At 46.6% G+C, this 14,566-nt stretch overlaps 1 protein-coding gene across 11 annotated transcripts in view; it reads left to right on the forward strand.

Annotated features, from left to right (window-relative positions):
* Cit (citron rho-interacting serine/threonine kinase) overlaps nucleotides 1–14,566 on the forward strand; it is a 157,735-nt gene that overhangs the window by 68,690 nt on the left and 74,479 nt on the right. For all 11 annotated transcript variants that reach the window (XM_078039028.1, XM_078039029.1, XM_078039030.1 and 8 more), the window contains 3 exons: nucleotides 10,189–10,294; nucleotides 11,210–11,353; nucleotides 12,579–12,698. In XM_078039028.1, the coding sequence (XP_077895154.1) occupies nucleotides 10,189–10,294; nucleotides 11,210–11,353; nucleotides 12,579–12,698 (370 nt within the window). The remainder of the gene's footprint in view (nucleotides 1–10,188; nucleotides 10,295–11,209; nucleotides 11,354–12,578; nucleotides 12,699–14,566) is intronic.

Here is a 14,566-nt window from a genome sequence, read left to right on the forward strand (position 1 = left end):
CCCTCAAGTGCCCTGTGCTGTTTCTGTCCCACTGTCGTCTGGACTGCATGTCTGACGCTTGCCTGGGCGAGTTGTGTTGATTTTCCTCTTCTCCTTCAACTTCTTCTCTCTCCTAGTCAAGCACATCCTGTTCTGCTGTTTGCCTTATTCTGTTCTCTATTTAGACTGTGCGTGCTGCCTTGCAGCCCTGGCAGGACCACTCTGCCGCCTTCTCACTTGTCTTAAAGATACCTTTAGGAAATCAGATCCAACAGTCCCATCCCAGTTCTAAAGATTAGGCTCAGAAGATCTGTCAAGTGTGTTTTGTGCTGGCCTACACTTGCTAATTTGCATGGTTGCCTCGGATCCCGTTCGAAGGCAGTCATTGACTAAATGGTGCTACATGTTCTTGAGCTCCGCGCCAGTTTGGCAACTCCTCTCTGCTGAAGTGGATTCCTCTCGGTTCCCTTTACTCGCCTGTCATCTCCTCTTCTCTCTGACAAACGTCCTGAAAGAATGGTCTCTATTCCATTCCTCTTCTTCCATCCCTCTACTGAAATGACTTATAAGAAGCCGCTGGTGACACTCAGCCCCCAAATCCAGTGGTGTCTACCTCATTGTGTGACACTATTAATTATTTTTTCTGGATGGCTTTCTGCTCTGTCTCCTCTGCATTCTGGATACTGGGTTTCCCCTCCAATTCTGTGGCCACCATCTTTGTTTCAGGCCCTTAAAATGAATGCCCATCACCTGAAGTTCCATCCTCAGTTCTCTTTCTAGTTTGTTCTTGGTGATCTCATTCCATTCCTTGAGTTTAACTCCCACTTCCCCCTTGGCCTTCTTCCTAATTTTATTTCAGAACCGCCCCCCACTTCCCTACCCTTCTAGGCAAGAAAATGGAGTCATCTCTAACTCTTTTTGCCTATCATCAGTTGCCAAGTCCTCCACGTTATATCTCGTCTGTGCGCACTGTTCTGTCCTCACTGTCACCCTTAATGGACTTTTGCTTGGACTGTTGCAGTTGCCTCCTAACTGATTGCTCTGCCTCAGGCTTTCCTGGCTGTACTCCATTCTTCAGAGGGTGGAATTCTTCCAAAGCATAGGTTGGATGATGTCATTTGCCTGCTGAGACCTTCAACAGCATTCCAGTATGCATAGAATTAATGGCCTCTCCTGAACTTGACATTCAAGTCTGGTATGCCAGGACCCTAGCCTGCCTCTTCAGTTGAACCTCCTCCTGGTTCTCTGGGTCTGGCCAAACTCCCCCAGGCTCACTGAGGCAGAACCAAGTCTTTCTTCTTTTGCCTGAGACAGGGCAGGTGTAACATTTATTGAATTGAATTAGACTAATGTGGCCAGGGATGATGCCAAATCCTTCTGCACAATTCATATACCTGCTAATGAAAGCCTATTTTTGGAGGCACCTCCCGTGTATCCAGAGCTATTTATTCTGGGGGTTTTACATGCATTATCTCACTCAGTCCTCCTGATCTCACCATAGCTCTGTGAAGTGGCTAATATCATCCCTGTTTTACAGATGAGAACACCAAGGCTTGGGAGCTTAGCTTACTTTCCTGAAGTTTCGCAAGTAATAACCAAGCTGAGACTTAGCCTTGTATCTAGTTGCCTCCAGATCTCTGTCCCCCAACCCTGCCTCTACCAGCCATGACTTTGCTAGGTCACACAAGATTATGTACTTGTCTGATAATCAAGGTGAAAGCGTGGCTTTCCTGAGAGTTCACTGTGTACCAGGCCCCATTCTAAGTGCTTAGTAAGCATTCTCATTTAGTCCCGGAAACATTCGTCATTTTACAGATAAGAAAGCTGGTGATCATGAAGCTTGGGTTACTTCTGGAAGCTCACAGAGCTTGCATATAGCAGAGGGTGGCCAATTTTTCCAACTTTTAGCTTTACAGCTGATGAAAGCTTTATTTTTAGGAGCAAACTATAGCATACCATTGAAAGTCCAGGCTTTGGAATTGGAGAGACTTGGGTTCAGATCTGGGCTCCACCACTTCCTAGTTGTGTGAACAGGGCATTTCACTTCTTGCAGCCTCAGCTCTCTCACCTCTAAAGTGGGAGGTGTAATAGAACCTCTCTGGTAGGTTTCCTGGGGAGCTGCATGGAGCCCTCGTTAGGGACGGGTGTTCATTTCATGGTAGTTATTGTTATTTAGGGGTGGGGCTGGGGCTGGGGTGCTGTCGACTCTCCTTTTCCCTTTGCTTCCACTCTATAAAGACATCTCACTGGTTTCTGCCCATTGAGAGACTCCAGCTCCACGTGGGGTGCCTGACAGATGTCCTAATATCTCCATCCAACTTTTCACTCTGAATGGAGTCGATGATGTGTTGGTTAAATCTGCGTATTCCATGAAACACTCCCGAGGTTCCGGCACAATCCGGTTCCAGTGGAAACTGTGTTCTGTGCCCAGCATGGATGTCATGTGCTCCCACCCCCTTTAGTGAGTTTGAGTGTCCCCTGAATGGAGAGTGTGCGCGTCACTGTGACATTGCCGTCTCAGAACCAATGTAGGTCATCTCTGATGCAGAGGCCAGAAGGGTCTTTGGTGCCAGCGTCCGTGCCCTGTACTTCTCATTTTGGATTCCTTTGATCCACTGTGGCCTTTAAACTGCGGCCTCCAGGGACACAGAAGTGCTGGCTCGCCCTTCGTCTGTTCATTCATTCCTTCACTCCTCAGGTTTGCTGTTCTAAGCTGTGGCCCAGCTGTGAGCCAGACAGCCAGTTCCCTGCCCTCGTGGGCCGGCATTCTCAGGGCGGTCAGTATACATGTGAGACGGTTTCAGATGGAGGCTGGGCTCTGAAGAAATCGGAACCGGGATGGGGACTGAGTTGGGATGGTCACTTTCGATGCTCAGAGCAGGTGCTCAGCATGGACTTACAAGTCGCCTCATAGTGCTCCCTGTGTCCCTGTGGGTGGTGACTCAACTTCCTGAAACCAGCACTTAGTGGTCCACTCAGGAAGGCCTTCTGTGCTGGAGCCTGAGACATGGCAGTGAATGCAGGATCTTCATGGAGCTTGCTTTCTGCTGGGACAGATGGACGTTTATTCATGTGTTCGTTCATCCACTCAATAAAGATTTGAGAGCCTACTGTGTGCCAAGCACTTTGGAAGGGGGATGCAGCAGTGAAGCATTCCTGCTGCACAGTGTGTCCAGCCAGAATGATAACAAGGAGCTGGTTGCCAAAGAAATGGGAAGAGTATTCCAAGCAGAGAGTAAAAGGGCAGAGACCCCCAGGCTGGGCTAGCCTGTGGGTCCCAGTGAACAGAAGCCCACTGGGGCAGCTGGATCATGGGAAGCATGGTTGGGTTGGGGTTGGCCGAACCTGAATGTGGCTCTGCATACCCTGGGTAGGAAAGCTTTGTAGGATTTTGAGAAGTGATTTGGAGTATCTGTCCCTCATTTACAAAGGTCCCTCTGACCATTGTTGAGCAATAGAGAGTTGAGTGAGATTCAGGAGGTAAGTTAGGTTGTTGTACTCATTCAGGCAAGAGATGGAAAGGTGTCAATGAATTAGCCTGCAAAGCTAGGCACTGGCTTAGAGGTGGGAAATGTGTTAAAAATCTCACAAGGAAGCTATACTTTTATTAACAGTATAGTTTTTAATAATTGATTTTTGAGCTAGATATTAATTATTTAAAAACAAATGCTCTAATTTATCTGGAAACCACTGCTGGTAGAGTGTATCAGTGTGTGTGTGTGTGTGTGTGTGTGTGTGTGTGTGTGTGTATGTATGTATGTGGGGGTGTGTGTGTGTGTTTGTGGGGGTGTGTGTGTGTATGTAGGGGGTGTGTGTGTGTATGTGGGGGGTATGTGTGTATGTTTGTGGGGTGTGTGTGTGTATGTATGTGGTGTGTGTGTGTGTGTATATATATATATATGTGGGGTGTGTGTGTGTGTGTGTGTGTGTGTGTGTGTGGCCCCAAAGCTAGACAGGCTCTGCAGCTCTTTGGGAGAGCAGTGTTTTCGATATTTCCAAGTGCTCATGACAGATACCACTGTGTCTTTTAAAATGCATTTTTAAAGTTAGTTCACAAATTTCAGAATGCAGCATCTTAAAAGCCCCTATATTTTGAGGGAACAGAATCCTGATGGTTGTTTTTAAATTTTTCTACCACATTACATCTTTTGGATATATGAGTTTTTAGTGCCATTGACCACAATGAAGGTGAGGCCCTCCGCTGAGCTAATTTTGATTACTCTCACTGTAGCATGGAGCATCTGCCCTTGGCTATCTCAGGAATGTCTATGACTTGTGACATGGGATCTGGCAGCATATTTTGCAGGCATCCGGTCCTCTTCCTCAGGGAAGCGGTGGATGGCTTGATACTCACGCGTGGTCCTAATCATTACAGCAGAGATCAGTGAGTACTCACACAAGACACATTGTATTCTCTTTTGATATGAAGTATTCTGTGAAGAGCTTTATTCAGGGATTCTTTCTGGTGATGTGGGATTATTTATAGGCCCATCATTGAGAAAACCACATTTAATCATTTTCACTTCGATGTTGAGTTTCCATGTGAAGCAGTTTCTAGGTCATGTCTAATACATGTTAAGAAGACACGTCCTCTGTGTCACACTGGCAGCTGCCAACCAACCCCTCCCCATGTCGTGTGCCACTGCCTCTCTCAATACTCTCTGCGCCTCTATAATTATAAAGCAGATGTGTATATCAGGAAGAGAAGTTGATTTCAGAGTAAATTTTTCTAGAAAATAGAAGCTGGAAAAAAAGGAAAACCCAAACTTGGCTTCGTGCTGGAAGAGACAGCACTGCTGTGTGTGGGTGGGTGGCTGCATGCACCCGCTGCTCAGAAGTGCCGTTTCTCTCCATGGGGACAACTGGCTGTGTATCCGAGATGTGACCAGGAGGAGTAGGCAAGCAATGTGTGGGCAGGCTGCATGTTCTTTTATTAGCAGCCTCATTGTATTGCATCTCTGCGAGCCCGGAGCACGAACTGGTCTGGTTCTAATATTCATCCTGTTTCCCATTTAATTACCCCCGTGAGCCTCCACGCGATGGAGGGAGAGCAGCTCTTGTGTGGGTTGAGCTGTTTCCGGGGGTGGCAGTAGACTGACCTGGCTTATCGATGTTCCTGGGTCCCCAGGTTGTCCTGGGCTCAGGCTTAGCCCATCACAGCTAGAGGTCACCTTCTCTCGGTGACCCATTCTCCCTTTCCTCCGCGCCCTTGCCCCTCTGAGCGTCTGTGGCACTTTTCTTGGTGCTGTCTAGCCAGCAGTGACAGAGTTAAGATTGAACTCATGAGTGTTGATTTCAGAGCCCTCCCCTCTGAACCCCCAGCTCTGCTGCCCTGCACCTGCCCGCCCATCATCATTGTCATGTGATGGAGGCGGAGAAGCTGCCACATCAGCTCTTCCTCTCCCTGGGACCATGCAGATGATGATACCAGGTCATAGGATTCCCGAAGATCCAGGGGACAATCTGAGGAGGGTGAGCATAGTGCCCGGCACATAGCGAGGGCTTCGTAATCGGGCATCAGTCCTCCCGATGTGGGCTATGGCAAGAGGTCTCTCTCTTGGATTGTCACTCCCTTTACCTTATACCCTCTACAGCAGGGTTTCTCAGCTTGGTACTCTTGACCTTTTGAGCTGGATGAATCTGGTGGTGGGGACTGTCCTGGGCAGGTAGGTTGTTGAGCAGGATGGCTAATGAAAATCTTATAAAAATGAATTATGATAGTATTTCTCTAGGTGTTGATAGCATTCCCACCCCAGTCATGAAAATAAAGTCTCTAGACACTGCCAGACATCCACTGGGGGGCGCAATGACTCTGGCTGGGAAGCGCTGGACTGCAGGTGCTGCTCCGGAGGCTCAGGGTTGTGGCCTCCTAGATCCTGTGTTCTTGCCCTCCCCCCGCTCACATTCATGGAAATGCATAAAAAAAATTTGTTGACATTTAAGAATTTTGAGAACAAAGGCCACTTCTTGGAAGACTCCCCAGCTAGCAGGTAGACTCTGTCCCATTCCAGGGTCAATGGAACTTCATGACTAGATGAATAGCTGTAGTTCAGTACCACATTGCTCAGAGCCTCGGAGTTCTGACTAGCTGCAGGAGTCTCTGCAGACTCCTTAAAGCAGTAGTGGTGTCAACCTTTAAATAATATTGTGCTTGATGAAGTGGTATATTTTTGGAAGATTTCAAAGACCAGCAAGTTACTGCTTGAAGAACAAGAAGCTGTGTTTGGTGATAGTTTGGTGGCTCTGAGGCCAGCATTGATGGAAGCTCTTGAGCAGTGATTTACATTACACTCAATTCTAGAATAACACATTTATCAGCAGTGATTTGATATTGCTTTGAAAGTCAGAAGGATGGCTAATGAAAATCTTATAAAAATGAATTATGATAGTATTTCAAAATGTCTATTGGCAGTGTGTGGATCTCTTTCCTTCAGAACTCTCTATTGAGAGCTTGCCATTGGTGCTAGGAACTGATTTTCATGTCTATAAGAAAAATAAATAGAAAGTAAATATTCTAAGTGAGCTGTACCTGTCTAATATTTTCTTTTCTAGAAGTTCATGGAGATGGTATATTTTAGAATAGTCAATGAGATTTATTGTCTCATGCCTGAACTTTGTCTTGAATGAAATTCATAGTCCACCATGCTGAATGTTAAATGGGGTTCTCACACTCAAATAATGAACACAAGGCCCCAATACCGAATGGCCAACCCGAATGCCATGTGGAACCAAATGCTGGGGAGAGTTATGAGTTTTGAATGCTTGGATCCTAAATCACAAGCACTTTCTTCTGATGAGCATGATGGTCCTCAATCCTGATTGTGCATTAGAGTCACTTAGGAGCTTTATAAAAATGGTGGTGCCCAGGCTGCCCTCCCTGCCCATGGGTTTCAGCTGTACTCGCACTGGGTGGGCCCTGCACATCAGTGTTTGGTGCAGACGTGCAGTGGGGCTGGGGACCAGGGAAGTTAGAGGAGGCCGTGTTGACCTTTCCCCTCCACCCTCCAGCCTCACCCTCCAATCCCGTTATTATTTATGTGACTATTGCTCTACGCTGGGTTTAGTCACAGCATTTTTTTTTTTACCAGAGTTTTTTTTAGATGTGATTTTTAAATTTATTCTAAGAAAAATGATTTCTTTAGCGTATTTATTTTGAAGAGCTCTTAATTGCTGTACTTAGAACTTCTAAACAGTGAGCATTTGTCAAGCATCAAAATAGCAGACTGCGGAGTTGGACCTCGGTGACGAGGAGAGCTGTCGCACTGTCCCCAGCGAGTGCTGGCTGCACATCTCTCCAAATCGGGGCCCCGTTAATGAATGACCTAGAGATACTTTCTTTTTCTTTTTTGTGAATAAGCAGTCTGTTTGGACACAGAGCAGGGCCCTGTAAACATCCAGTATGGCCTGCCGGGCCTGCCCTGCCCTCCACGAGTCATTAAGTTTTGTGGGCCACGCCCATCCCCCATCACGGGCCCATGGAATTGTTCTTTAAAGGGGGCCCATTTTGTGCTGAGGCACCAAGAGCTGTGGCCCATGTTGTCACCTTGACGCATGTCATGTCTGTGACTTAGTGACACGTGGGTGACCCTTGATTACGGAAGGACCAGGGATCACTCCTCCCACTTGGGTGGTATCAATCTTGTTCCCTGCCCCACACACTAAGAATAAAGGAAATAGTGGAGGAAACTCAAGGCCAGGCCAGCAGAGCATTGCATCTCATATGAAAACGAAGAGAAATTGTGTGTCCGTGTGTGTGTGTGTGTGTATGTGTATGTGTATGTGTGTGTTGGCTAGAAAATAGGCTGTTGAGAGGTGTTAAAATTTCTAGCCCAACATGAGATCTTTAAAAAGACTTATTTCTGGATTTCATTCCCTGTTGCCTATTTCTGTGAATAATCGCCACTTGTTTTAATGTGAATAATGGCACAGAGCACGTTCAGCCCCCTGTGTTACCATTTCAAGCAACTGTTTTAGGCTCGCGAGGCACGTGCTGTTTACAGAGTTGTGTAGAGTAATAATAAAAACAAAACAATAATGGTAACGCTTGACATTTACTGAACCCTCTCGAGGTGCCTGGCGCCGTGCTGAGGGCCGTGTGTGAACCATCCACTGTACCGTCCTAGGCACTCTGAAGGAGGGTGAGAATCGTCTCCATTTAAGAGACGAGGAAACTGAGGCTCGGAAAGGCCCATAGCTCTTGAGTGCTGGGGTCAGATTTTGAACAGAGCAGTGGGACTTAGGGTGTTGACGCTCTTGGCTGCTCCATGGTGTGAGTGTGCAGAACTGTCCCTGGGGGATAGCCAGCCAGCACAGATCATGCCAGCCCTTGTCATTGGGCAGAGAGGTGTTTTGCATTGCTGCAGGGAACTGACCTCTTTTAGGCAGGGAAGTCATTTGGGGCAGCAGAAAGCAGAACTTGTCTGACAGGAAGACCCAAGGAGTCATTGATAACCGGGTCCTACAATCCTGTGAGCAAGGTGACAAAGACAGACTGTGCGGAAGGAGTGGGGTCTGCCATGTCCCTCCGTGTGTGAAAGGCTTTGCTCGCTATCACCTGGGCCTGCTCTCCATCGATGCCAGGTTTGTACCCAGGCACCAACCACTGAGGGAGGCTGCCTTGAATGAGAACTTGCGTCTCCTCTGGGGTTAGTCAACTACTTCTCAGGATGAGCACTGTGTGGGGTTAAGTTTGTCCTTTCTGTGGGGAGAGCATCCTGGTCTACTGCCTGTTACATTATTTTTGTGATGTTTTCCAGAGAGTTATATTGGGTGCATAAAGCCAGCTCTTTCCCCCAGCTCCCTATTGAGAGCAACAGAAGCCATTTGTCAACTGGCAGGTTACTCAACCTCCCTAGGCCTCAATTTCCTCATCAGAAAATGAGGATAATAAATTATATCTACTTTATCGGCTTGTTGTGAGGAGTAAAGAGTTAAAACATGGCTAACATTGGAATAGAACCAGGTGTGGGCCAGGGCTCAATAAGAGTATGAGTTTTGTGTTGTTGCTGTAACAAATCATTACCAACATAGTGGCTTTTACACAACACAAGTTTATCATCTTACAGTTCTGGGGGTCAGAAATCGTAAATGGGTTTTACTGGGCTGAGATCAGTCTAGACAGGGCTGTCCACTCCCTAGAGGTTCTAGGGCGGAATCTGTCTTCTTGCCTTTTCCAGCTTCTAGCGGCTACCTACAGTGTAGTGTCTTCAAGTCTCTGACCCTTGCCTCCATTGTCACGTCTCCTGCCCTCCTCTGCTTCCATCAGTGAGGACCTTTGTGATGACATTGGACCCACTTCAGTATTCCAGGATAGCACCCCAATTCAAGACCCTTAACTTAACCAATCTGCACCTTTTACCACATGTGGTAACATTTTCATAGCTTCTGGGGATTAGGACATAGACCTCCTTGGGGAAGGGAAAGTGGGCATTATTTGGCACATCATCATAAGCATTAGCTGTTTTTATAAAATGAAACAAAACCAAACTGGCTGGGTTGGGCTGGGGCAAGGGGTGACACCTTGATCAGTGTAGTGACTAACAACATTCATCGTGAACTTGCTGTGTCAGCTCCTTTCTGCCGCAGGGCCTTTGCACCCTCTCCCTGGAGCTTGTTTCCTTCCAGAGCTTTGTATGGCCAGCACCTTCTTATCCTTTAGGTCTCAGGTCAAATGTCTTCTCCTCTGAAAAGCCCTCCCTGATCTCCCTGGCTTAAAACAGGTCCCCAGCCCCACTCCATTTCTTCCTTTTGTTAAAGTTATCCTTTTTGTTTATGAATCTACCTGATGTTCTCAGAACGTCAGCTCCCAGAGGGCAGGGACCCCTGTGTCTCGATCACTGTCTCGTGCCAGTGCCCAGAAGGTTATTGAGTGTATGAGTGGAGGAAGCACACCAGGCATGATGCTAGGCATTTCCCATGTGCACTCACCTGTGGGCTCATTCCTCTGATCACACCACCCCCCCGGATGTGCAGACTGAGCTCAGAGAGGCCGAGTCCCTGCCTCAGGTCCATGGTGCCTCGGTTCACACAGGGCTACCTGCATCAGAGTCCTCCCCCACTTCCAACCCTCTGCCTCACGGCCTTGATGTCATGAGAAGCCACTTGAGCCAGCTTTGCTGGTGGCTCCAGAACACTGAAAAGTCCCTCATCTCTGCCTCGTGCCTCAGGCTCCCCTGCGGGCCTCCTTGACTCTGTTTTTCTTCTGTCCAGGTCTGTTGTGTCGGGTCTGGACTCCCCTGCCAAGACTAGCTCCATGGAAAAGAAACTTCTCATCAAAAGCAAAGAGCTGCAAGACTCTCAGGACAAGTGTCACAAGGTATTTATCTCTGCAGTCGGCCTCCCTCCTTGCTCCAGGATCCTCCCATCAATATATGCCAAGGGACCCGCCTGGGGCCGCTGCTGGCACTGAGCCGCCTGATCCATAGAGAGCGAGGCCGTCCCTCCCTCGCTGAAGTCGCGCCTCCAGCAGCCCAGAGGGAGATGAATTCGGGCCTTGACGTTGCCGTCAATCCTTTAAATCTTAACCAGAGGAGGCCCTGGATTTAAAACGGCCCGCTTCTCAGCATGACCCAGCCCGAAGTCTGCTCCTTCCGGCAGGTGGCGGGGGTCCTCACCTGTGGCTGAGATGCATTCCATCTGCTTTGAGTGATGAGAAGTCTCTCTTCCTAGTCCTTAAAAACTCCTGCTTCTGTCACTGCGGCCACTGTGTTGATTATGCTCCACGTCTGTTAACACTCACTGCTCCTGCCCAGAGACAACTCTCTGGAAACTAATAAAGGCCACTGCTTGCCTGGGACTCCTGAGAGTGCAGACGCACACACATAGCTCCTTGCCCTGTCCTGGATCTGCCCTCTAGATCTTTGCAAGGAGATGGGGGGGATCAAGATGGATTTGGGATAAATTTTAAAGTGACGTCTGCAAAAACCAAACAAAAAACAAAAGCAAAAAGCAAACAGGTGAAAAATGATGATGGTGGCTTCCTTGCTAACGGGGTTAGAGAAGTGACCAAGTGTGAAGCGGGACTTGGATGAGAGGAGTGACTTAGCGTTTGGTGACTGTCCTTGCGAAGAACTGTGTGCTCCCAGGCGAAGAAACAATGGTATTTCCAACCCCAACTTTTGGCGATTTAGCAGTAGCCCAGACCACCAGGTGGTTTCGGAGGCTGCTTGGGATTTGATTGCTCCGAAGAACCTCCAGGGGCCCTTTTAACCTGTCGATGTGTCTGTTTCAGATGGAGCAGGAAATGACCCGGTTACATCGGAGAGTGTCAGAGGTGGAGGCTGTGCTTAGTCAGAAGGAGGTGGAGCTGAAGGCCTCTGAGACTCAGAGATCCCTCCTGGAGCAGGACCTTGCCACCTACATCACAGAATGCAGTGTGAGCCTTCCCCAAAGCCCCCTTCCCTTGGAGGCGGCACTTCCTGTTGTATGTGTCTCATCCTGTTTCATGACAGCTTCATGAGGCACATCACAGCCAGTGGCAGAGAGTAGAGACAGGGAGAGTACAAGACTAGATCTGCGATTTCAGAGCAGCATGAACCAGGTGTGAGGTCCCTGGGGAAGGAGGCTGCACTCATTTCCCACAGAAGGTCGAGATAGGCTGCTGGTACCACGGAGCCTGGAGATGGGAATCAGCCGTCACTGCAGCAAGTTGCAGAGGGTCCTAACATCTCCCATCCCAACCTCTCTGGTCCACACCATGCCCGAAACAATCAGCCTTGGGAACCAAACTCCCAAATGTTTACAAGAAAACATTTCCAACCTGCCCCCAATCAATCTCCCATTCCCTAGAAACAGTGTAGTGACAGCTGTCATTTACCATGTGACTTTTGTTTTTTCTTTCCTTCACAAGAGTAGACTGTCTTCTCCATTGTCTCGTTAAATTTTTCATTCAGGTGTTTTTTTAATGTGCCCAATTAAAAACAGTCTTAAGAAGTTGAATCACACATTTTTAAAGTTTTTTTTTTTTCTCCCCACAAGGGAGAGGAAATCTATAGAACGTGGCTGATTAAGAATAACTGCTATGTTTCCATTCCAGACTTGGCTGCCTTTCAGTGGTGGGTGAAGTTATTCAGCTGTGTATTTCAGATACATATTTCAGTGCCATTGAAGCATTGAGGGAACCTTATGGATGATAGGTGTTCAAGAAAAATTAGCCAGGAAGGGGAGATAGTCCACTGAACTCTCAAATAGCAACTGGGTAGAGAAAATAATTGCAGCTTTGAAAGAAGCATATCTACCTGAGGGTCCCTGAATAGTTGATGTAACAGAAAAGACTAGATGGTGGTTTAATGGCCGAGGGATCTTACTGGTTTTTACTCCTATACATACAAGTAAGTACCTGTGAGAATTAGGTAGATGGTGGCAGGGTTGATAGAGTTTTAGGCTGGATCCATAAGGTCACAAGCTTGAGATGTTTCTTGAACCAAGGGGTTTTACAGGATGAAAAACTGGAATCGGCAACCAACTGGAAATTGTCAACTTTGGTCTGTCACCTGAAACTGTGCTGGTGTCGGCGAAGCAGCTTGCGGCTCCCTTAATGAATCTTTTCAACCAGAGCAGGATCCGTGGAGCATCCCTATTAAAATTTTTGCTTTCTGCAGAGCTTAAAGCGAAGTTTGGAGCAAGCACGGATGGAGGTGTCCCAGGAGGATGACAAAGCACTGCAGCTTCTCCATGACATCAGAGAGCAGAGCCGGAAACTCCAAGAAATCAAAGAGCAGGTACGACAGCTTGCCTGGAGCAGAGCAGCCACTTGGCCGGCTGGGTCCTCCAAGTTCAGGCATGTTTGAGAGATAGAGAGGGTGAGAGTGGGGGAGGAGAGAGAACAGGGTTAGAGGGGGAGAAGAAGGTAGGTAGGTCACTTGAGATTGTCCATGGTTTATATAAATCATACTGTGCTTGTTGTGCAACTCTTTTTGAAGTCTCATCCCATAATGTCTACTCTTTTTAATAAGTTGTTGGTTCAGAGCAAAGTTAGGCAAACTTCAGCCTCTGATAAATCTGACCCACCACTTTTTTCCTATGGCTCATAAGCCAAGAATGGTTTTTATGTTTTTAGATTGTTGGAAAAAAAAATCAAAAGAAAAATAATAATAATTTGTGACATGTGGAAATTTCATGATATCCAAATTTCTGTGTCCATAAGTACGATTTTCTTGGAGCGCAGCCATGCTCATTCATTAACTTGTCTGTCACTGCTACGGTTCACTCTGTGGAGGCAGAGGTGAAACGTCACAGAGATTGTTTGGTCTGCGGAGCTGAAACTGCTCACTCTGTGACTTTTTGTAGAGAAAATTTGCTAACCATTGCTTTAGATGTTTCCAAAAATATTAAATATTTTTATAGCCTTCCAGACCCACATTGAGAGTAGCCAGGATAATTCATAGTTTTACTTATGCAAAAAAATATCCTAGAAGAAAACTTTGAGCCATTCAGGCCAAGTCAGCATGAACATAACCATATCCGAAAGCAGAAAACTGTCCCCTGTGTGTTCAGAAAAGGGAACCGATGTCTTTAAAAAGCCCACTCTCCCTCTCTCTTTATTTTTTTCCTCTTTTCTAAAAGGGTTTTCTTTCTAGATGGCTCATTTTTTATATTGCCTCATTGTTTCCTTTTTAGCATAGATTTTTCTGTCTTTTGAAGAAACTGTAAATAGAAACTTTAATGAATAGATGGCAATGAGTAATTGGAGAGCTGAATTATCAGCTGCCAGGCAACTCTCATTCACTTCAGAAAACCTAATGGGAACACTGATGGAAATGAGCATTTTCATCTCGGGGTAGCACAGATTTGGCCATCTGGGTGGTATGAACCCGAGAAGCTCCTGCAAAGGACTTGATCCATTTAAAGAGTGCTTTGGGGGGGCGCCCTGTTGTCATACTATGTTTGTCCCCTTGATATCTTAAGTGATAGGTTAATATTCCCCTGCTTGATAAAATCGTTATAAATAAATGTGCATAGGAAACTGCAAGTGGATCACCAGGCTCCTCTGAACAATACTAACCTTAGAGATGTTGAAGGGAACACGCACACTCTGAGAACTCTGCTTTGACAGGTGACTCATGCCCCTTTTATCAATGTAGTTTTTCATCCTAAAAGTTTCAGGAGGTAGGATTCTTGTTCTCTGACTAGTTCAATGTGTTTGGAAATTTTACTTTTTGGAGACGTCCTGGGGAAATGAAAGCTGTGTTTGGCCACCAGAGGGAGCAGCTGGGGTCCATAAATTCCATAGAAACAGAATTATCAGGACATTTTGAAAAGGTTTATGCCGGTCATTGAGTTCAAAGAAATGTCTTTTATGATTCATATCACAGTTGGCATACATGTGGAGTTTTAGATTTAATGACTACTAAAAGTTCCATTTGGGGGAAGAAATCTTCTTGGTTTCAGATTTTATTTCTCACTGAAAGGAGGACACATTGAAATAACTTGTGATATGTTTTGTGAGAGAGCAGGATATTTGCAAACCAGGAAAAAGCTTTTAATGCTTACAGCAAACTTCCAGTATTTGTCTTTCAGCATATTGATTCCTCCCAGATTTGGGATTAATTCCCTGTTCTTCCTTTAAAAAGCTAATTTTCTGTACAAC

Source organism: Ictidomys tridecemlineatus, chromosome 2 (assembly GCF_052094955.1).
Source record: "Ictidomys tridecemlineatus isolate mIctTri1 chromosome 2, mIctTri1.hap1, whole genome shotgun sequence".
NCBI lineage: Eukaryota > Metazoa > Chordata > Mammalia > Rodentia > Sciuridae > Ictidomys > Ictidomys tridecemlineatus.